This window comes from Anser cygnoides, chromosome 3 (assembly GCF_040182565.1).
Source record: "Anser cygnoides isolate HZ-2024a breed goose chromosome 3, Taihu_goose_T2T_genome, whole genome shotgun sequence".
Lineage (NCBI taxonomy): Eukaryota > Metazoa > Chordata > Aves > Anseriformes > Anatidae > Anser > Anser cygnoides.
This window is the reverse complement of record NC_089875.1, coordinates 67,003,524-67,028,069: the sequence shown is the minus strand read 5'-3', so window position 1 is coordinate 67,028,069 and position 24,546 is coordinate 67,003,524. Positions and strand designations below refer to the sequence as shown.

General features: G+C 36.6%; 1 protein-coding gene across 15 annotated transcripts in view; it reads right to left on the bottom strand.

Moving 5' to 3' along the window:
• The window catches only part of TRDN (triadin), a 241,357-nt gene that overhangs the window by 73,045 nt on the left and 143,766 nt on the right, over positions 1 to 24,546 (bottom strand). For 14 of the 15 annotated variants that reach the window (XM_066994338.1, XM_066994348.1, XM_066994343.1 and 11 more), the window contains 5 exons: positions 13,088 to 13,120; positions 12,952 to 12,984; positions 11,621 to 11,647; positions 4,986 to 5,033; positions 1,582 to 1,605 (listed from right to left, as the gene is read on the bottom strand). In XM_066994338.1, coding sequence (XP_066850439.1) covers positions 1,582 to 1,605; positions 4,986 to 5,033; positions 11,621 to 11,647; positions 12,952 to 12,984; positions 13,088 to 13,120 — 165 coding nt within the window. The remainder of the gene's footprint in view (positions 1 to 1,581; positions 1,606 to 4,985; positions 5,034 to 11,620; positions 11,648 to 12,951; positions 12,985 to 13,087; positions 13,121 to 24,546) is intronic. The other variant, XM_066994335.1, reaches the window with a different exon arrangement.

Sequence of the window (24,546 nt, the reverse complement as noted above, 5' to 3'; positions counted from 1 at the left end):
ATTTATCATCATTATCAATAAAGCTTCTTGTTCATGATTTATTATTGGACTCTGTCTAAGAAAAAATAAGTTTACAGGGAACCTACATTGAAGGAATTCAGACATGATAAAATTTTATTTATATCAGAAGTAACCATCAGGTGAAAAAACTTCATTTACTGTTGACACTGAAAGCTGTCTTTTTCCATCCTCACCATATCCCAGACATCTGCTTCAGAAGCTGCCTCTGCTCTCCTGCTTCTACCTTCAGGTATTGTGCTGAGGATTTTATTATTCAGTCACTAATCTTCAAAGTGAGAAAACAAAAAATTCATTGCAAATATCCATGAAAAATATAGGGAGGAGCTATGTATTTCTAATAGTCCTAATGAAAACTGAAGTAACACTAATATTTAAATATTAAGTTAATGACAGTGGCCAGTGCTAACAGAAAAAAAAAAATCAGTGAGAAGGCTGAAAGCTATGTCCTTCTGTGCTCATGAATTAATGAAAATTTCCAAGAGGAATTCCATGATCTGTACAATGCTCTCTACAAAATAGGGAGTATGGAAGACACAGACATTTCCTCTCTTCTCTCTCTCGCTCTTTCTCATTTATGATATGAAAAAAAGAATTTGTGATTAAACCAAGTAACACAGATAAATAGTACACTATTTTGCCATTAAAAAACAAAACAAAACAAAACAAAGCAAAAAACAACAACAACAACAACAAAAAACATTTAGTGCACAATATAAACCTGTCATGTTTAGGAGCCTGTCCATAATAACTTACAGTTTTTGTGCAAAATTAAGAATATAGTTATCTAAACTGTTGTAAAAAATGTTATTTCAATAATACATTTTTATTTAAAAAAAAAAAAAGAACATTAATCAATTCTTAACTACAGGTTTAAGTCAATACTGACAAAACATCTGGTTTATCAGGAAATATCTGGTGCTTTGGAGACTTTTGTCATCTCCAGGAGGAAAAATTGCTTTTAGGATGGTGACACAGGTGATGCAGAAGAATTTGAAGAGTGGTCCAGGGCTGACCTGTAAATGTTAACTTAAACAATAAATAAACACTAGCTGTGTTGTAGGACTGAACTTGCTGAGGTCTATTAGATAGTCTGGCATAACTTGCTAAAATGACAACCTGCAGCACAAATCCAATAGAAGAGGCTTTTGCTACTTGCTCTGTATTGATTTGCAATGTTAAGCTTATATTGAGATCAGACAACATAACTGAGACTTGTAGTGAGCCTAACAGATTTGTAGAAAAGAACTGTGTGTGAAATAATAAATATAAACTTCGTAAATAGATTTACCATGCTTGTACAGTACAAGTGTCTTCCTTTTGACAAGGAAGAATATACAGTAATGGGACAAAGCTTCTTTGGATTAAATAGACTAACATTTCTCCACATACCCATTGTTCTTATTATCAGCTTTGTTGTATCAGTTCTATTCTGTTTAATCAACTACAATCTACAATGCCCAGTAGCAGCAGGAACTTTAATATTTTTTTTTTTTTCCCATCTTTAGATCTTACATTGATTTAACGAGTTAGGGAGAAGTAGTATCTAAATATTTAGCTTACTTGCTTGTTTCATCTTTGGTTTATCTGAAGAAAGAAAAGAGAAGGGAAGCAGAGGTAAAAAGAGAAAAGAAAAAAAAGAAATATTGTAATACATGTTCGCACAGGAAAAGACTTTTTAATACAAACAGATATTGAAAATATGTTTAAAGAAATGTTGTCCCTCACTGCTTAAATACAGCTTGAAAATGATTTCCAATCCATTGTTGCTTGACAGTTAATGTGAAAAATGTTCATGGTTCTCACCTAGTCCCTTGCAGACAAGCAACCAAACATAAAAATGTCAATTTCATATAACCTTATTTAGATGATGCTAGCTAACTCCTTTCTTAATAATATTGGATATTACAAGACAATATATTTGCTGTTTCCTTATTTCTTTTAAGTACTCACATTTGCCTTAATGACAAGCACTAACTCCCTGACAACATCCTGACATTTGAGCATGTCATTCGTCAAACAAATATGGTAAAGAGATAAAGCACTGACTTTTTTCAGACACTTCTGGCAGTTCTCTGCTTTCTTGATTTCCTTTTAACAATCAGAAATGTTACATGTAGTTTTGCTTTACTACTAATGAGAGATCAGTGAACTGGAACGTTGCTACAACCTTCTAGCCCTTTTCCAGTCAGTAGGGATTTGAGGTGAAAGCTACAACAGCATGTTAAACAACTAAAACCATTGTTGAGGTTTGAAACAATGAAGCTACACCCTAATTACTAAGCAAATAGAACTGCTGACACTCCAGATTTTACTGCAAGTCTCCATATTCTTCATTTTTTCTTAAATCGCAAATTCTAATTTTGATCAGGTCAGACTCCCTCTACTTGTTGACATGTACAAAAAGGTGTACAAAAGATAGAAGAATGCATTTTCATTTATCAATCCAAAAAATAGTTAAAAAAAAAAAAAAAACACTTCTTCATGCATTCATACTTTTGCTGTTAAGAAAAAGAGTCCTCACTTTTACTCAGATCTTCCAGATACCTGGGATCAGTGAATTCAGTACAGTTTTCTCTTCAGTCAAAACATAACCCAGAGCTTTCTATCACTTTTTTTTTTTTAATGGTTCCATCAGAAATAGAAATGTGTGATAATATTCAAAAAAACTTTCTGAAAATGTTTTTTTTGCTCATTTGTCTTTGAAAGTCCAATGTGTTGGCAGCACATACAGGGCACAGAAATGAGAAGCAGTTGCAATTTCTTAATTAAAATATTCATGTTCATTTATGTGCTGTAGAGGACCTGAGCTGCTGCCAGCATTTGGAAGGAGCTGTAGAGGTAACTGAGATAGACATTGCATGTTGTTTTTATCTCTTTGACTTGCAGAAACTAGATGGTTGTGGATATGGGGAGACAGAGCTGCTGCTGCTGACTGTTGTTAGGGGAAATACATTGTCCCCTGTTTGGGCAACTTGGGGATCAAAATCAGCTGGGATCCCAGAACTCGCAGCTTGATGCTATCCATGTGAAACTGCAGTTTGTACTGCCCCATCTATGCTCATTATGGCACAGTTAAAATATTTTGCAAATAACATCCCATGTAATGGTGGCACATTGTAGAAGAGACAAATCTTACAGCAAACACCACCTCACTGATTTATAAGGAGGTCAAATAGTGCAGGTGGCTGCAGAGCACTTGTACAGCAATGGAAAATAGTATGGAAATACCCAGACTAACAATGAATGAAATCTAGGCCAAAGCCTACCTAATTATAACATTTTCCATGATAACTAACAAGCAGCTGACAGCTGCTGCAGGGTGACTATGCTGGCTTGAGTAATGCTGAGTAAAGCTGAAGCTGAGAAACTAGAGAAAAGAGAGAAATAATAGCTCAGCTGACCAAAACTACACTTGTAATTATTCCTTATACTTTACTCTGAAGGTTACTTGCAAATTTGGAAAAACTCCATTATGAAAAGGCTGAAAATGCCAAATTCATCATCAGGGCTATAATTGGTAATATGAGCATGAGTAAATATATAAATCACCTTGGTAAGCAGTTAGTAATACAACAGAATAGAAGTGTATATATATTGTATAAAGGGAGCCAGTGCTGACAAGCTTTAGGTCTTTATGCTAATGTTTTACTACTTTGCTCCTTGCCATACTATCTTAAAATACAGAGATATTTATTTATTTATTTATTTATTTATTTATTTATTTATTTATTTATTAACAAGTGTGTGAGAAGCTAGTTTGCAGGATATAATGCTGAAAGGTAAAATAATAAATAAATATAAATGTATGTAATGGAGAAAGTCACGATAGGAGACCTGATAGGAGGGGAAAGGAGAATTTCCTTCACTTGGAAGCTCACTCTCATTTGCACATCCTCAATCCCAAGTAGAGTGTGTCCAAGCATTCTGTCCAGCACTTAGGCAGTGAGATGTGTGTATCCAGTTAATCTGTCCAGAAGACCTTGCAGTGGCACAGGGCACAAGCACTGCCAGCCACCAAGTGCCCAACATACCATGTTTTTCCTAGTTTGGCAGCCATGTATTGCTGTCCTTTGTGTCTTCTTGTGCACTTCAAGAGTGGACAGTGATTATGATCTTTTCCCTTTTCATGTTATTTGACGTCTGGAATTTTATTCACTGTCCTTTGTTTCTTCACCTAGATTATTATTATTTTTTTAAGTCTCCAAACCTATATAATTTTTTAATATTCTCACCATCATCTTTGTGGTCATGGCTTGAGTTTTGTTTTAGCCTGAATGTAGACTGACCCTTGTTTTTTCTGCTCTGACTAACTTTAAATTGTATGTAGGCTTTGTGGCTTGCTGAACAATGTGCCATCAACACATGTAGTTCTTGTACCCCTTCTTCTTCTGGCGTTCCTACTCCTAGACCTTCCTGTTCATACCTCACACATAACAATCCTAACTGTTTTGCTACAAACATCTATAAGTTCTGCTCTCAAAAACCTTTTGAGTTTTCTCAAGCTACAGTGGATCTTCACGGCTCTTCATAGGGCTAATGTTTCATCTGGGATAAGAAAGGCAGCTCTTCTGACTGCAGGTAGTCTGTGCCCCTATACCTCATTGCAAGTCTGTCTCCAAGATTGAGGAATAAAGGCTGATCCCTGCCTAGGCTGCTGGGGTAGGAAGCCTCTCACAGGACCTGTGGAACATGAAAGGCCCAGTGCAGGACTTTTAAGATGAAGTGAGGGGCTTGCTCACTTTCAGCTTTTGTAGGGGTGGTGGTTTTCTGGAAGTGGGACAAAGCCAGGTTCCTGGTGGAAGTTCCCTCTTACTCTGATAAACAGAGCAGAGCTCTTGCAAATAACAGTCAGAGCAAAGAGTTTAAATGTTGCTGTCATCTAGCTGTCTGAATCTGAGGTTTTTGTTTCTGTGCTGTTGTCTTTTGAAGAGAGATAATGCCAACATTCTTTGTTTTCTTTTTACCTTGCTCTCCTGCCTTCATTGCTTTTTCTTCCTTCTTTTCAGGTGCTGCTGCAAGAAAAGATAAGATTTTAAGTGACATTTCTGGTCAGAAGTGTTGCTTTTCTTAAATACTTACAGATTACTTTAAAGCAGATGATTTCAAAGATTTTCAACCATGAGATTGCTTTTTTCCTGATACAAGACCACATAATAAGCATTTTTGACCTATCTCAAAAAAAAAAAAAAAATCAAACAGGAACTTATTTCAAAAAAAAAAAAAGGAATAGCAGCATCTTTTTTTCTTGATCTTAGGTGGAACAGAGGCTAAACTGCAGTGCATATCACATAGCTGAGGAGAGAGCTAAGCAAGACTTGCTGAGCCACGTGAGGGTTCCCAACATAAGTATGTTTTTCTCTTTGCAACAGCAGAAACCTCCACTGTGCATCCCTGAAACAGCAAACCATTTCCATATATGTTTAAGCATGTATTTAGTCTTACTGAGGATAAAAGGCTCCAGTCAGACTGTGTATCACAGACACCTAATTTAGTTCTTGTGAGTACCGCAATTTCTGAGTGTGAGAGGAGAGAATCCGATCACTTGTAACAGCAGGGCTGCTAGATCTTTACTGATGCCAGAGGGAAGCAGCAATAAAACTCAGGTCAGGATGTCTGAACACATCTCACTGAGTATCCCCAAGCTTTAGCTTGCACACTTCCCAAATCAATTTGCACAGCCTCAGAGACAAGGTACAGAGACTATTCATTCGCAGCTCCATGCTAAGGATTAAATGATCTAAGAGGAGGAGGTGGAAGAAGGAAACTCTTCAGACTTTACTCTCCTAGGAAGCTTACACAAATAGGGGTATCTTACATAATTTATAACAATTTATATAGCAGGTTTGGCAATGCATAAGATTTCCTGTAGATTTCTGAACATATTGAGAACAAAATATATTTTGGATCATATAATTAAATTATTCAGCTACAAGTCTGGCAAATATGTAAACATGTTTGTTCAGCTGTAAATGGCACTGCCCTCACTTCACTTTCATAAAGCCAAGCTTTTGTAGTTGCAATTTATAGCCACTATGCTGAAAGAGCATAGCCGCTTCTAATTTAAAAAGGTGTCCTCCTACAGTATTTGAGACAAAAAAAAGGTAGCATTAAGAAAATATGCTTCACTGTCATTGTCTAGTTTAAAAGAAGTGAAAAGAATAAAAAATCAGCATAAATTTGCAACTGGAAGATGAAAATTACTTCAAATGACCTATATCTTAAGTATAGAAATGTCTTTACAGCTATAGAGTTATCAGCACATAACATCCACTCAGCTTGTTATATCAGCCTGACAAGCACAGAAATATTTTCAACTCAGTTTTTTATTACAGAAAATCACAGTGGTAGTAAATTAAAAACTTGTATTTTAAAGCCAAAGTAAATACTGAGGGTCACATTCCATTACCGTTATTTCTTCACTGAGAAATTATGTGAATTCAAAGAACTCACAAAGTGCCTCCAAGTGTGCTTGCTGTTCTTGCAGGTCCTGGTGGCCACCCTGAGACTAAGCTTGCAGCCCAGGCAGCAGGGAAGCCTTGTGAAGCTGCTGGACATGTTGGCCTAAGCAGGCCAGCTCAGTTTGTATGCTACGAGCTGTCTGCAGAGTCTGCAAGTGGGCTTGAGGCCAGAAGAAGGATATTCTGTTCTCATCAGGAACTCTTTCCTAAGATTCACTGAAATGTCAGGTATGGACAGATGAATTGCTTAATGTTGAGTGGGATGGACCAACTCTCACACATCAGTCATTCCCCTGCCACTTGCTCTTGTTTATCCCAGAATGCTGTGGGTTGGGAGTGTGTTTGTGAGCAAGCTCCATGTAAACAGTGAAATATTGCACCTCAGTTACTTCACTGTAAAACTGAAACCAGGACACTCAGGTAACTTATTTTATAGAAAGTAATCTTCAGTTTGCCTGAAAGTCAAGTCTGAATAGAAAGGATGACTGACTGGATCCATAGAAAAAAATGTGAGTACTCCTTTTCTATTCCAGTACCTAGCATTGTGTCAGTCATTAGACATACAGAAAAGCAAAGAGGAACAAAGTTAGTTAATATTTATTGTAAATCTATTAACATCTAGGTTACTTAGGCCCAGATTAGCAAGGCTACTTAAATCAGAAATAAATTAGATACCTACATGCTTAGGTGAATCTGGGCTTTGAGCCCTGCCACTGTGAGCACAGGGCTTTTAATAATCTTGCTGAAATTGTCAAATATTAAAGAATAAGCTTATTTTAATATGAAAAAAAAAGATATGAAAAGGGGCACTAGGAACAAGACCCATATGCACTCCAAAATGTATTTTCAGCAGCAGTGATAAGAATAAAATGAATTCTTGAGAACAGTTGTTTTCTCCAAAGTATGTTAGTCATTTTAGCTAAAAGAAAGCAGTTTTGGTTTGTTCAATTTCTGAAAACCAGAAGACTGATGGAAGAAAAACTGAAAATATTTTCTAGACACTGAATATCAACCTAGAAGAACAATACAAATTTCTGAGATGAACAGGTATTTAGAGTCATCAAAATTGTGTGGAGGTGGCATACAAAGAGTGCAGTTATGATGAAGGAACCAGCCATTCTTGAGCAACCTTGTAGCTAATATTTAAAAATAACAACTAGCACTATTAATAGTATTATGTCAATCAGTGCATTCAGTAATGCTGTAATGCTTCTGGAAGTGTTTGTAAATAAATTGCTGAGATAGATTAGCACTTTAGTTGCTGTTGGGAACTGGCAAGTAGCATCATCTGGACATGGAATAGTAATACTTGGAAGAAGAATAAGAACATTGCTTTATTCACTCAGCTTTTTGAGAACAGAGGTGTGAGCTGCTTTGGTGATGCTGAGAGGTCTTTTATTATCAAGGTAATCGGTGTCACTTTAACAGTCCTTTTAAATACACATAGTATCAGTTTTGGAATAAGACTCCAATGAAGGTTTTGTCTCATTTCTATTAGAACATGGACAAGTTTTCTAAGTAGCTAAAGATTTTGTCCCTTTTACTAAGCATTTTCAAAGTTATGACATCTCTGAGTAGAATCCTGAAAGACAATCTCTGCAAAAGTCTGTCCCTTTGCAGGCAATCCCTACATGAAAAGCTGATCCTTTAGCTGTATCACTTAAGTAACATGGAAGTAGAATAATCTTCTCCTCAGAAGGAGAACATCAGGCATAAAATAAATAATTAACTACTTGAAATAATAATAATAAAAAAAGGATGCATGTAAAAGCAAAAGTAAAAATTTGACAGGAATCCATCTATTCACCAAGTTATAGTTAAAGAAATAGATGAATTACATGGTGTCTGGACTCCCTTTATATTTTGTCATTTCACAACAAAATCCTTAGTAACTTGGCATAATGTGCATCAACTTGGTTTGTATGATAATTGTTCCTCTGATTCCATCATAAGCTCTTTGGAAACAAAAAAGAAAGAACTTAGCAAATATTATTTTGTTGTGAAAGCATCCAGGAGAGCAATCCAGCAGTGAAATATTTCTGCATCTTTAATAGTTGTAGGCTACAATCAAGTCTGTAAGAATATCTTTATCCCAAAACAGGGAGTTTTCATAACTAGGACCTATATCAGAAATATTTATTCCAAAGAGTCACTGATTTTAAAGCTGTTTTGAGATGTTTGCTCAATGTGAAGGAAAACTAAAAGAAAACATTGATTGGAGACAAAACTCACTGAACCATGACATCAGAGGCAAGAGCTCCTCGTCATGACTTCACAAACATCAAGCAATCATGAACCTAGAAAGTGTCTATTATGATTTAGGAACTGTTCTGTTGCATGGAGAAAAGAAAAAAATTCCTACCATAAAGACATTACAAAGCCTTTTGTGAGAGAATGCAACAAAATTGCCTATAAGCTTGATAGTTTGTCAGAAATACAAGCTAGTGGGAATGGCCAAGACCTTCTTCCATGCCAGCATATTATTATTCTTAATTTCATCACATAAGAAGAGAATTATATCAAAAACTTCACTTGTTTTCAGGCAAGGATGGTTCTCCTTCCATGAATATGCTTAAAAATTTCAATATTAGCCAACAGCTACTGAATATTCAAAACCACACTGCAGCTACAGAGCTGCTGAGTCTAAATGCATTAATATTAGGAGAAAAAAAAAAAAAGGAAAACAAGTCAGTAAAGAGCAGCAATAAATAACAAGTGAATAGAGACTGAAAAACAATGGTCTTGTTCAGACTTAGTGAAAGGTATAGCTACTAAAGAATGCTAGAATTTCTGTCATTGTAAAAAATTAAATTTAGTTGAAAACAACAGCATCCCCATGTGATTCTTACTAAGAGGTAAAAAGAACAGCTGTAACATTTCAATAAAAACATCATTTTTCCCTTGAATTACAGGCTATGTTTGAGTTTCAAAATCAGCAACAAAAAGTTAAATTTAAATGACTTATTAATAAGTAATTTTTTTCAGAAATAATTATTCCAGAGCTAACATCAGCAGTTTCTGTTTAATGGGGTTTGGTGACTAATTAAAACTAAATTGTTATTAACTGAAATACAGGAGAAGAATTTCAGGTTCAACATTAATCTGATCCTATGATAAAACTAAGATGGTTAAGATCAACATTTTCAGTTGTGAAACCACTCACTTGACAGCAGAAAAAAATGGAACGATTCTTGTCTGATATAATAGAAACATACAATTTCCATTTGTTTTTAGTGAACTGTGAATTTTTTATACTTTGAAGTACCCCTTAATTCAAGTCTTATAAGGCAGGGTTCTCTTCTATTCTTCAAAATACTGGTTACACAATGAAGACAAATTGCATTTACAAATGTTTGCTTCTCATCTAAAAAAGTATGAAATGTGCTATTCAGTGGAAAAACTTGAGACCACTCACTGCAACAAAACATATGGATAAAGTCTCTGTTGTTTCAAAGATGCTGTTAATTATAATTCACTGAAGACCTAAAGAAAATAGCTCTTCGTAAAAGGGTAAATATAGTTAGCGAGAATAACATTTTCTAAAGGCCAATGACAACATTTCCCAACAGTGGCCAAGGAAAACTTCAAGTTTGCAGAAATGGACTTAATTCTGCAAGAAACAAACATTTCACTTTTTTTTTTTTTTTTTTTTTTTTTTTTTGAGACCCTGATAGATACAGGTTTGGCAGAAATGGGTTCATAGTTGTTGAAATGCTGACACTGAATGAACAGTACACTGTTACAGAAGAAATAATAATGTTTCAAAAAAGATTTGCTCAGAAGCTTCAAGCAATTGGTGAAAGCACTATTCAGTCACACATAGCAGCAAGACTACCTTTATTTTCAGATTTTGCAGTCTAGAATTTGCTGAAAGTGAAAAAGATGCACACAAAATACTCTCCCCCCCCCCCCCCCCCCCCCTTTAGTTTTCCCTTTTATCTGGTGGGAGTACAAAGAAAACAAATGTCTAAATTAGTTTTGTTTCTGTTTTGCTCAATACAATTAGCTGCACGGCAATGACAGCATTATGAATTTAGCCCATGAAGCAGGGAGCTTAAAAACATCCAATAAAGGGAATGCTGCATCAACTTTGATTTCCTTACATTAATCTCCAAGACTGCGATTCTATAACCCTTACTCATACTGCAGAACACTATATTGCTTTCCAATGAGTTCTTTGGAAATGAACTCTAAAGTAAAAGAGGATGATTGAGTGACAGCAGTGTGTTAAAAACTAATAATTCTCATTTCTCTGCCTTTGACTTTTGGCAGACGGATTTGGAAACTGTTCACAAGTCTGAGCAGTTGATAAAAGTAGTGCTATTGTTTCAATAGGAATGTTTGCAAAGCAAGGTGGTCTTTGATGTGAATAAATACAGTTGTGTATGGACTCCGAGTGAAGTGCTTTCACAGTTTATAATGTGCCATCCCATTTTCCACTTGTTTCTAAGATACGACTGGTACGTGTAATGTTCTGGAAGATTCAGAGTTAATATCTTACACTGTGTATATGTAAAAATTCAGACACTAACATGAACAATCTAAATTTGCTCAGATGGAATTTAAGACCTTGAGGTTTCTGAGCAGTCCCAGTGCCCTGTGCCTTCAGGGAAGGAACAGATGGTGAAGAAAGTTCTGCCCCCGTATCTTCCACCTTCCCCCATTATGAAAGCAAAGCAAAAGCTGAACCTCTCCATAAAAATTCCTAGACTCAGTAAAGAAAACTGCTTCAGTCACTGGTTTTGTGTGGCAGCTGGACTGGCAAAAAGAGAAATATTACTTTGTGTCAGGTCTCTATAAAAGATCAATTACTTGTCTTTTCTGCCTTTCAGAAAACAAACAAACAAAAAACCAAACCAAACCAAAAAAAAAAAACACTTATGGCTTGAATTAAGGTTAGAAAACGAATTCGGTAAAGTTGGAGAATTATAGCTTGTCAGTCCATGGATAACTTGATTTTTTTTTTTTAAAGGGGCCTTTCAGGTCCTGCAAGAAAGGACCCATTAGTATTTAAAAGGTCCATTTTATTCTACATAAGTCATACCTGCTAGCAGCTTTGTCACAAGAAACTTTTTCATTAAGAACAGAGTAAACACCAGCATTCTTCCAATTTAATTTTAAAAACAAAAAAAGTTACCCACCTTTTGACTTCAGAGTTTCCACAGATGCTGTAAAATACAAGAAAATATTCCAGGAAATAACTTTTGCAAATGTATAAAAGTCCTGTTAGAATCGATTTTATAGAATAGGACAGAATATCCCAACATATTCATCCCTTGGTCAATGTGCTAGCTATTTCCACAGAGTAGGCTGAACTACTGTTGAACTACTGTTCATTCATTAGTTTTTATGCAGAGGAAAACTGAGGCACATATATGTTGCTTGCATATATAGTCTGATGGCAGATGACTAATAAACCTGTAGCTTAAAAGCAATGGAAAACAAGGTCAGTAGGTAAAGTACACATACAGTTTCACTGGCTTTGCTATTTTCAGGTGATAAGAGAAGAAGGAAAAACAGGTTGCAAAGTAAAACATTGGTGGAGGATATGCAACAGAAATCTCCTTTTGTTAATTTCAGTTATCCTGGGAAGTTAAGAGTATTTTCTTTGAGCCTGTTGAAAACTCAAAGCATAACTTAGGAAAAAGAACCATTCTTGTATTGGTACAGGGGAAGATCCATTTTCAGAAGTATTGCTTGAACATGTATCTTTCAGTTTCATTTGTTTATTATTCTTCATAATTGGATTGAAATGAATTAAGCTACCACATTTCTGTTTCTCATTATTGATACCCTCATTTTGAAGCATTGTGTCAGGTTTTTATGCTATAGAAGAGGAAGGATTCTTTATTTTTTTCTCTTTTTTTTTTCTTTTTCGTTTTTTTCTTTTATATAGATTGACTGTCTACTGTATTTTTTGCTCAGAATCTGTATCTGAGAAAATAGTCATCAGATGAGTGAGTCATCAAGCTTGGCTGTAAAAGGAGTTGAAAATCTTTATGCTCTTCCAAATTTGGTTAAACTTGAGAAGTAGATTCCTGTCAGGAATAAAAGCACTTAGCTACAGGAATAAAATATGTGGGCATAGGTATTTGAAATAAAACCAAACCAGAACAACCTACTTCTTTACTCCCTTCCAAATACTTAAGTTCCTATTTTGTGTTTTGCTCTCTATCCGTTTACTGTGATCTCCAAGCAAGGCCCCTTCCTCCCTGAAAAGACAAACCTTTAAAAGCTGAAATAAAACAATCTCACCATCATTGTTCTTCTCACATACATTTGATAAGATCACTGTTCCAGAAGGCAAAATAGCTGCATGGCTGCTCCACAATCAGTCATTTGCTCAAGTAAATTTGATTAAACCAACAAATCTTTATCCCTGGCTTAACTTCTCTTCTCCCTTTAACTATTCCTGTCTTAACTTAAAATGAAAACAGATAAATGAGAAATTACTGTTCTTTACAGGTCTTACCATGTACTTTTGCTTCTTTCTTTGCTGTTTTGGCTGTAAAAACAAGCAAACAAAACCCAAATATTTACTTATAACAGGGATTATTTTAAAACATTGGGAGAGTTGAAAAATAAGATAAAAAAGGGATAATATTTACCAGTATCCACCATTTTTTCTTTCCTATGTGTTTCTGAAAAAGAAAAAAAAAAAGTCAAGTACACTTTCCTCTTATAATGTCTTCTTTCCTTGAGCTAGACAATCACTTTCATGTTAGAATCATAGAATCACAGAATATCCAAGTTGTAAGAAACCCTCAAGGATCACTGAGTGCAACTGCTGGGTCCCCAGAGGACCACCCAGAAAGTCAGACCATGTGTCTGAGTGTTGTCCAAACACTTCTTGAACTCCAGCATGCTCAGTGCCACGACCCCTTCCCTGGGGAGCCTGTTCCAGTGCCTGACCTCCCTGTCAGTGAAGAACCTTCTCCTGATATCGTCTGAAACTTCCCTGTTGCAGCTTCAAGCCATTCCCTCAGGTCCTATGGCTGGTCACCAGAGAGAAGAGCTCAGTGCCAGTCCCTCCACTTCCCCTCATGAGGAAGCTGCAGGCTGCCATGAGGCCTCCCCTCAGTCTCCTCCAGGCTGAACAAACCAAGTGACTTCAGCTGCTCCTCATATATCTTGCCCTCTAGAACGTTTACCCTCTTTGTTGCCCTCCTTTGGACTCTCTCTAACAGCTTTATGTCTTTCTTATACTGTGGCACCCAAAACTACATACAGTACTCAAGGTGAGGATGCACCAGCCCAGAGCAGAGTGGGACAATCTCTTCCCTTGACCATCTGGCAGTGCCGTGCCTGATGCACCCCAGGATACAGTTGGCCCTCCTGGCCACCAAGGCACACTGCTGGTTCATGTTCAGCTTGCTGTTGATCAAAATCCCCAAATCCCTTTCTGCAGGGCTGCTCTCCAATGTCTCATCGCCCAGTTTGTACGTATAACCAGGGTTGCCCCTTCCCAGGTGCAGAATCTGGCACTTGCTCTTGTTAAACTTCGTATTGTCAATGGTTGCCCCGCTTTCTAGTTTGTCCAGATTCCTTTGCAAGACCTCACCCACCCTCAAAGGAGTCAACAGCTCCACCCAATTTGGTATCATCCGTGAATTTCCTCAAAAAAACTTCAAAAACCTTTTACTAGTGGATTCTGGATGTGGCACATTGCTTTGGAGTGTTAGTTCAGGTGAGCCTTTCTCTGCCTTCCTGCACATCAAAATAAAACCTTTACAGTTATCATAAGTCACTTTATCCCAAGTGGTTTTCACAGTGTGGAAACAGGATCAGGTTAACTGCTAATATCGGACACCAAAAGATTTAACCCATATCATAAGGTGCTAAAGGGAACTCTAGTAGTAATGCAGGTTAAAATATCTGCAGTTTTACTTCATGGCAGACTAAATGGAGGTCTGTGAACCAGCCATATGTATCTCTGCAGACATCCGTGACATGCTCCTTGCCTTTTGTCATAGAGACTGGAGAATAAGCAGAACATCTCATACAACTGCCGCAGCTTTACAGCCATGGTATAAGGGGAGGGGGTACGGACTCTTTTACATGAATACACAATGTGAAGGGAGCTGTGGCCAACAGAAGCTGATTACTAAAGGGTCTGGGGCCCGAAACTGAAAAGCTTCGCCCACCTAAGCCCTGTACCCCTCTGGTATATCATGACTGGGATTTACAAATTTTTAATAGCAATTCCTGTAAGAGCTCTTTCTATCTTGCCAGGATTTGTTTCAGAACCCTTTTAGAGGAGTAGGCGGCCATCCAAAGGGAAGAGGGAAATGTTGAGCTTGTCTCTCAGAAACTCAACAACATCTACCAGGCATGGGCAATGTTCATAATATCAAAAATAATAGATCAGCTTTTGAAATCTGAAGATGATATCTGCACATGCTTTTAAACAGTATGTGTAAAAGCTCCAGTGTGCCAGTTTGATGTACACAGGGACATTACCTAAATTTAAGAACATTTGAGCCGACAGATAAAAAGATTAACAGCAGCTTCTATTAAATACACACATTCTTGCATGCTCATCACTTACTTCTATATGATGACTATATTTTCTCCATGTTTATTATGAAAAATAGTTGTATAAATGCTCTAGTATAAAGTTGAGGAATATTAGTACCTTAACAGCTTGAAGTCTACAATCAAGATATAAAGTTCCATATTCAAAGTGATTCTGTATGCTGTACCCTCACTAAAATCAAACCTGTCCTTAAATTTGATTTATTCTTGAACTGAGTAAGCAAAAAGGGATAAATTTTCTCAGTAGAAAATGAAATATGTTGACCAATAACATATTAATATGAATAGTATCCACATTCAATATTATTTTATAAGCAGTATTAATACAAAATGCAGTGTATATCTAAAAGAAATACTACACAGATCTATGAAAATAATTGATATTTGAAAAAGCATGATGACCCAAAATATGAAAAAACTACAGCTGCTAAGTTTTTAAACAAAATTTGTCATTACTCCATACTCCTACTCCTAGTAAGTTTGTATCAAGCAAACCATGTAGTTCTCTCTGGAATGAAATATTCATTTATTTTCTGTTTTAAAATCTATCCGAAGAGACAGCTTATATATATATTAAAGCACAATGTAGCTTCTGAATAGTTTTGTTTTGAGCTCTGTAAAACAAACAAACAAACAAACGACAAAGGATTTTCATTTTTACCATTTAACCAAAAATGTTGATGGAATTTCATGACAATTTCGTAAGCAATTTTGTCTGCACTTTAAAGCACAAAGGTTAGTTTTCTGAAATCAGGGACCCAGCTTTAGCATAGTTATATAAAGAACATTTTAATGTGTTTAGTATATAATGTACATAATATAGACTATCATTGATGATTTACAATCACACTGTATATATGACATGAGATTCAGTGGAGATGGTCATGCAGCAGGTTGATGTGGTCCAAGCAATGAGCCAGAAATGTGATTCTCCCAGCAATAAGGGTAAGTGGTAGAGATAAAGAGTGGGTTGGCTTTAAATAGTTTATTACCTAGATAAATCTTATATTTTTTATGATGGCATCCTAGCTTGGGTGGCAATCCTATTATAGGCCAAGGAAACAGGAAAAAGTGAGAGGACAGAATTTTGGGACTCAGGGGGTTGTCTGACTCAAAGAGCTTAATCATAACAACAGCTGCAGCTTTGGTTTTGTGTAGTGCAAGTGCTCTTCAGAGTATCCAATTTCATACAGATATTTTAGGACTCATCCTGTGAAATGAAGGTTTTGATTGGTTTCGTGGGGTTTTCTGTTTTGCTTTTGCTCAGGACTGCTTCCTGGAAACTAAAGGAAATGTAATTAGACTTTAGTGATTCTGAGGCAATTATTTTTCCCTCTCATTCTAAGATCTGTCAGCTCTCATGAGATCAGGGAACAGTATGACATTAACAACATTCAGCAAGCATTTTTGCAAAGTATAACATTTTTTATTTATTTAGCTTTGTTTCCTGTTTTTTAAACTGCAAACGTTAAGGACATTCCATAGAGCTTCTTTTGTATGAGTTTTACTTCCAGAAGCAATTTGAAATAGCATCCTTTCACATGGGGAAAAAAAAAAATAGTAACTAATAGAACTTGACATCAAGAACTTCAGTGGAAATCTGAGATGATAAAAAATTTCAGGTTATGCCTCCTGTGGTATTTTAATAGAATGAACTGAAATCTTTCATTGCATGAGCCATAAACTTCAGGACAGTTCAGGTCTAGATCTTTTCTTTGTCTTTCCTTCTTGCCTCACATTATCATTGCTTGATTTAAATGTCTTTTTATTATTTATTTATTTGCTAACAAGTAGTTAGTATGACACATGAAAGGATATTGCCAACTGTAGGCACATTAGATATTTGCCAAGACATTTGTTGTGCTTATCTATAAAGATGTGTGTGTGTGTGGGTGCATGTGTGAGAGAGGGAGAGAGAAAGAGAGGGACTTTACATGTTTTCATTCAGGAAAGTTCTGTAAAAAATTATATTTGTGCCATGCGTGGAATTGAGATTGGATTTACTTTGATATTTCACCATCAAATAAGCTCTGATGCTTTCAAGAATTTTTTTTTCTGTTTTATGAAAAATGGTGTATAACTTGCTCTTAAAGCCATATACATGTGTTTTTGGTGACACACCCCTAGATACTGCTGGAGCAGGTGGAAGAGAGAAGAGAACCTGAACTTGCTTTTGCTCATCTTTTCCCCAAGCCACACTCTTCCCTAGAGTACCAACAGTGCTGAAAAGCATGTAGGTTGGCATGTTTGCTGTGGTACACTTTAATCTTCAGTACCACGATGGACAGTCACAAACTGTGACCTTCTGCCATCTGTCAAGAGAGAACTATTGACATCCCATTCTAATCTGTGTATCTGTGTGCACAAGTATTGTGTGCGTGTGTGTGCGTGCACTTGTGTTATGTTCTAATTCACATATATCCAAGAAGTGTTCAGAAAAATAAAAACTGAATTTGGAAATACACCGATTGGGAAAATATTTAAATAAATGGCATTTCAAATGGATTTGTTGTTCTGTGGTATATGCCACGTCAGATAACCAATACAGTTTTGATTGCACTCAGTAGCCGCAGAAAAAGGCATTTTCTGTGCTTTTGTTTAATTTTGCCACAATTATTTTGATGAATCTAGTTAAAGACTGCTGTTGTCATATTCTAGGCAGTGTCTTGAATACCTAAATCCTTAGAGAGTAGGAAGATAGCCTTGTCTTACAGTCTTGTAATCTTGGTTTTATAGGTTATGTGCCTGTCATTTCCCCTCTTAGATTTTTATAATGTTGGTTAATTAAAACCAACTGAGTTGGAGTGCTAAAGCTCTCCAAGATATTCTTTCTTAGAATATTGAGAACATAAGCAGCCAGACACAGAAAAGGTCCCTTTAGTCTCCTCTGTTGAAGGGAAAGGTTGCAACATGAGCTGGGTCATGTTATTCGACCTGAGATAATCCACATGAGAAAGTTTTGTATTGAACCAGATTTTTCAAGTTGCTCCCCAGAAATACTCATTTTCCTGAATTTGACTGCTGCTTCTCTGACTTCATCACTGTCAAATCCACTGCCACCATACATTTTGTTTGATAAAGATAGTGAACTGACTGAAGCTCAGTGAGGAAGCTAGTATTAGGATAGACATCATCAGGTTGACCAAAGTCCTTAAATTTGGGCTGATTTGGTCAGTCCTCATCAAAAGCAAGTTAGATGCTTTCAAGATCCTTCCACATCACCATACAACAGTTTTGCTGTCAAAGTTGTCATGGAGAAGAGGCTCAGCTGGTTATACCTTGGTGTTTTAGGCAAAACCCCTCTATGTTCTAAAGTAGTCAACAAACTGCGTTTTTCTAGAAAGGTGTATACAAACAAACAAACAAAAAATCTTGAAGTTAGAATAACAGTAGTAGTATAGGATCCTCTGTGTTATGTGGTCATATTTGAATAAAGATGGCTAGAAACATTCATTCAAGTCTCAAGAACCTTTTCTTATTCATCAGCAAGCTAGATGAAAAAAAAAAAGAAAAAAGAAAAGGAAAAAAAGATGATCAAAATGCACTGAGTACTGCCCCTAGGATTCTTAGGAGATGGGGTCATTCAGAAGGTGGATCATTCTCAGTTTTCAGATCCTTCTTTGAAACTGAGGAGATCTGTCCTCCCACGCTTAAGTCAGAAGAGAGCCTATCATTCTATTCTTTTAGAATATCCAGTTTATTAATCCAGAAAAAAACAAACAAAGCAAAACAAAACAAAACAAAAACATTTTAATTCCACAAGGCTTCAGTACTGAAGCCTAAAGATGAAGATGTCTCTCAGAAGGGAGATGGATACTTTACCTCTTCAGAGTCTAAAATGCTTTGTTAGTTTCTGCAAAAGTTAGGATAATCAAGAGGAATCCACATCATAAGAAAGATGTGGAAAGAATGCAGATTTCCGATGTCTGTCCTGACAACCTGGCAAATCTCTCAGTTGAAGGAAAAACATTCCCTGGGGATGGAAATCACATGCAAAGAAATTGGTTGCTTAAGTCAGCACATTTGAAGTGCACACTTATGTAAATGTAGAATATATTTGATCACTCCTAGGAAAACACGCATCATTTTTGTCATGTGGCAAGGGGAAGGTGTGGGTCTTGTAGTTTCCTGCCAGAATTAGCATAACTAGTACACAGTCTGGATGTATTCATAGACCACAGTGCCTAATTTCCCATTGGAATAAAACTCTTTCTGATTCACAATCCTTAAAAAGAAAATTAGGCTAATCCTACAATTCTGACTAGGAAACTGCCTATGTTCAGAACTGGTGTGTCACCCAAAAATAGCACTCATTTTCTGGAATGCTTGTATGTTATGAACAGAGCCCCTGTGAAGAGATCAGTTCTAAATGCCCATCAGTAGCACTACTTGATTTAGGAACAAATTAACTTCACTAGTCTCAAGAGTTCTGGCATGGGCACCCAGGCAAAAAAGTAAATTAAAAACATGATGTGATTCTTTAAGCACAGACATAGAGTTAGTGTCTGCCAGAGGATCTTATGATAAACCTTGAACTGTATTTCATTTAAATAGAGATCTGAGGGATACTTTGAACCTTTTGAGGACTAAGATGACTAAGCTGCTCAGACATAAATATTTCCAGTCAATTCTGAATAACTAGAGGGAAACTGTATTGGATTTAGAGAAATCCTGTGTTGAACTACATCTGTTTGAACCAGGAGCGCTTCTAGGGAGGCATCTCTATTGTTATTCTAGGTGGAACTTCTCAAAGGGGAGCAACAGGCAACACAAAAAGTTACAGAGTATTGGATCAGCTGCAGCAGGTGTACCCATGCTCTCAGACTACATCAAGATGGAACTAATTCAGTTTTTCCCAATCTTCTCTCATTTTGAGGTTAAAAAAAAAAAAGTCAAATGACTGTAATTGATTTATGACAAAACTATACCCAGGGATGGTGGTCATAACTCATACTGCATCTTCTTGTGACAAGGGAATAAGGGAATTACTTCTGCTTCAAGCTCTGTAACCCACTGAAAATATGAGAATATTTCAGAAGAGAAAAAAAAACCTTTGAAGGAAATTCTAGTTTAAGATTTTGCATGTCATTAGGCAAACAATATGTAGATTAGATTAGTTAATTCATTAACGAAACAGGTAGATCCTAAAAATTAACACATCAAAATCCTAAAGGAATAAATGTAATTCAGAGTTAATGAATTTTGAACAGGAGCTGTAACAGTAGTGCCTGACTCAGAGCTGGAGACTGATGTCAACTGTCTCAAAAGAAAAGGGTAGAAGGAAGCAGTGAGCAAAAGCTTTGGTGTATTTGCTCTCAAAGTATGAGTCAAAGGTCATGCATGTGGCTAAATATTTTTGTAACTAGGACATGCAACTTCTAAAGAAGATATCTAAAGAGACAGTGTCATTGATGATCCTTGTGGGTCCCTTCCAACTCAGGATATTCTATGTAGGAGGACATCAACAGAAGGTGTTAGGAGAAGTGTGTAGATCTGACAGTTGATAAAACTCTGAGATCAGTCTAGCACACACATGAAATAAAATCAGCAACCACTATTTTTGAAATATGTAAATCTCCAAACTTGTGCACTCCAATCAGCTGTTAAACGAGAGAAAACATCAGATTATTTGTGTCACTCTGCAGAATAAAGCAGTACTGCAGATTGATAGTAGATTGCTTTGTACTTTTGATACTAGGTGGCAACTTTTTAATACAGAAACATTCAAGTCTGTAGTTGATGCAGACCTGTATGACATGAGAAAAATCATACCTAAGAAACATCACAGTGGAGTATATTGTGTTTCTACTTTCTGTCTACTTGTATCACTAGAAACACAGCACTATTACATTCAAGAATATTTTAAAATCTATATGTAATACAATCACATATGGTACAGAAAACTTGAGTCCACATCACCTCTTTTGACTTCACTCCTGCTCCTTTGTAAAGTAAGTAATTTTCATAATGGCCCCAGTGGGCAAGATGAGGCCCATTTATTCCCTTCCTAGCAAAGCAAAGGTGGTACCACTTCCTAAAGACAAACGTCTGAGAAGGTAATCATATACAGTGTATGCGACAGTCTGGATTCAACACAGCTTTAGCATGTACTTAAATGCTTTGTTGACTCAGAAGAGATTGAAAGACATACTAGATGCTTTGAAATTGGGCCCAATTCTTGCTGAGAGAGCAATTAATCATGAAACAACTTCAGGGCTATTAAATCTTGCCAGCCACAGAACAAAACACCTTAAAATGCTCTTTTCCATAAACAGTGGTCACTTAATCCTTTTACCTCTCAATTGTTTTTAAATGGCATTTTATTTTGACTCTTCTAACCATTGTTAACTTTCGTGTATTAAAGAACCAAGCCACTTCTTGTTTTGTAGTTAACTTGCTCCCCCTGCCTTGCTCTTAAAGTAATGCCATTTTAGTTTTAGTAATACAACAGTACCTTGAAGCATTGCAAAAACTAGACTGTAACATTTAATATCTGGTAATAGCGAAAGAAACAAGTTTATTATTATTATTATTATTATTATAGTACACACGTATTCATTGTTAACTCTCGTGTGAACAGAAGTATAGGAAATTATTTTAACACTATATGATAATGAATGCAGTATATTGTAAGGAATGTACAAATGCAACAGCCAGGCTATGAGATTGGGCATCTCATCATTCTAGCAAAACTAGCAAAAATATCCTGTTTTCTAGATCAAGAAGTTTTTAAAAACTAGAGGATAAAAACTGGATTTCAGATTAGAAAGCTTAGTGTAAGATAAGCTATTTCATGCTCCACTTAAATAAACCCTGTATATGAAGAATACAAAGTATTAAAGTGAAATCTTTTAACACTGGAAAATTCTTCCCTTATTGCGGCATATGTCAAGAATTCACTTTTCCATTCCCATTAAGAGTTGGATAATGATCCAGCTTACACGATCCAGAGGGCAATATAAGACCTTTTAGTCTGCAATAGCTTCTTAGGCTTGAGTTGGGATGAAAATGTTAGTAGGCTAAAATGATTTAAGTTATTTATCTACATCCACCTAACAGATTTCTGTGGATATTGAGAAAATGTTGAGTGACGGACCACAATAACAGCAAGGTATTAGCTGCTGGGGGTATAATGAATTCCTGGCAGACCAGGAGAAGAGTCAGCTGCTGGGCTTCGCTAATGCCACTGGAGACTCATTGGGACAAATAGGTGAGGATCAAGCCCCAATTTCTGCAGGTTACTGAGGACTGGGGAGAAGATAATTTCTACCTCATGTGAAAAGACACCCAAGCCTGTAACTCTACCTTTAAAACCAGATAGAAACCGAATAACTGAGAGAAGATATAATATTTAAATACCCCAAAAGTTAAGGTGGGAGAGAGGAAGAATTATGCTAACCTGGACCAAAAAGAAAACTCTTCTGGAATTCACAAGGAATCCTATATATATATTTTTTTTTCCTAACTCCTTCTTACCAGTGAAAAAAAAAAAAATAAGAGACATAATAAAATAATAATAATTCTAGTACAACTGACAAAGTAGGTTTGAGAGATTGGATGCAGCTGACATCTGAGCAGTTGAAATAGACCTTTCATCTGTCATACTTATTTTATTCTGAGTCCAAAATACATTTCATTGATTTTCAGGTGGAAGTGATGGTCAAAAAGTGTTTCTATTATGAACCCAAAGGGAGTAATTAATGAATTTTTTTTTTTTTTTAATTTATTGTGTGTGGAGAGGAAGATGGGAAAAATTAGGCACTAAAAATCAGCAATTAGACAGTTAAGTGACACTACAAAATCTGTTAATTATACTATAACATTAAATTAAAAATTGCAAGACCGTTCCAGGGAAATTCTGAGCTGCAATTAGGATTTAATTTTTTACAGTGTTGAAAAGAATTGAGTGTGATTTTTAAATCAAGAAAATCATGAGGGAAAAGCACTGTCACCAGTGCTTAGAGAACGCACATGAAGTTGAGTAACATTTGGTGGTTCCAGTGAAGGCACTCACAGATGAGCTGATCCTAGCCCTCACCCTAGCTAAGGGAGTATGTGGGGCTTGGTGGCTTTGATGCTCCATGCCTGCTGGGGAACCCAAACACCTCTCATACCAAAAAAGCTTCCTGCATGGTCTGAGCCTGTTTCACACACTCTGTTCCCTGCTTGGCACTTTCCTGTACTTGCTTTCCTCTTGGTGCCAAAGCAGATCCATCAGGCTGCCATGCACCTGTGAGCCACTGCTGACACCTGGACCATTCACCTGGCCATGTGTTAGTGACAACTGCAGGGGGGAGACATGCAGCACAGTGTGGGAGCTCTTTCCACTTTCACCAGAGGATCAAAACTGCCCACCAGTGGGATGTGGCAGGTGCTCAGCACTTACATGTCAGACTCTGAGAAGCTTGGGAGCTGCCTGGCCTTCAGAGATCGGCCCAGTGCACATGGGATGGTCTAAGAAATCCTGGGAAAGAAACCTGTGCCCTTCCTCAAGGGAGGAATGCTAGACAGGTGTTTTGTAAGGTGGGGTCACTCTCAGACTTGTCCCGCCAGCACAGCTGGGGAGGTGACAAACCATGGTGAGAGCAAAGAGCAGCAGGGGGTTTGGATAGGGATATCAAAAGATAGTAACTGGAGAAGGCTGGCATCATGAAAAATCTTCAACACCTCTTCAACACGTCTTTCTCCCTTCAGAACTTGCATATAGCTGTGAAACTATTACACTTCTCTTTAAAGACAAATGCTTTGGTCTTCATCTTCAGACGGGCATCAGAGAGGAAATTTTTCCAGTTAGACAAAAGTACATCTGAAAATATGCACTTTGAAAATCTGGTAATAGATATTCATTAAGGTTGGTTTCCTATAGCAGCCACCAGTTTCCAGACTCAGAAGCTTTCATAGACTACAAAATTCTACAGTAATTTTCTCTGCTTTCTCCATATAACCATATGGAGATAAAAATAGTTCATTATGTATTAGGCAGGGATTTCTTTACCAGTGACTTTAAGACCAAGAACATATGTGGCGTAGAAGCAGTGGAAGATGACCAGCTGTGCTCTCAGTCTGTTCAGTCTGTTAATAGGAATAAACCTTCAGCTTTAGGCATTCTAGGGTACAGGTTGCGATGTAATAAGATATGTGGAAGAAAATGAAATATGAAATTGGATAATGTATTTAATTTACTGTACTAATAGGCAGCAGTCTAGCTATGTTGTTGCCAAACAAGCATATTTAATATTTCGCTATGGTGAGTTATTCTGGAGGTAAATTAATTTTCAGAGAACAGTGGTATTTGATGAGGGGACGCATAAACTAGAAGTCAATAATCTACTGCTCTTTACCATTTTTAAGGCAAACTAGATATTTAGAAATGTGTTGGAACAGACAAACCCATTTTATTTTTCCATAAAAGCCATACCAGTTTTTCTTCTTTCTTTATCTTAAGTACATTACTGTCATCGCCGTTCTTGCCAACAAACAGACTCATTGGAATATTTTTCAAAAATGAACACAAACATTGGAGGCAAGCAGG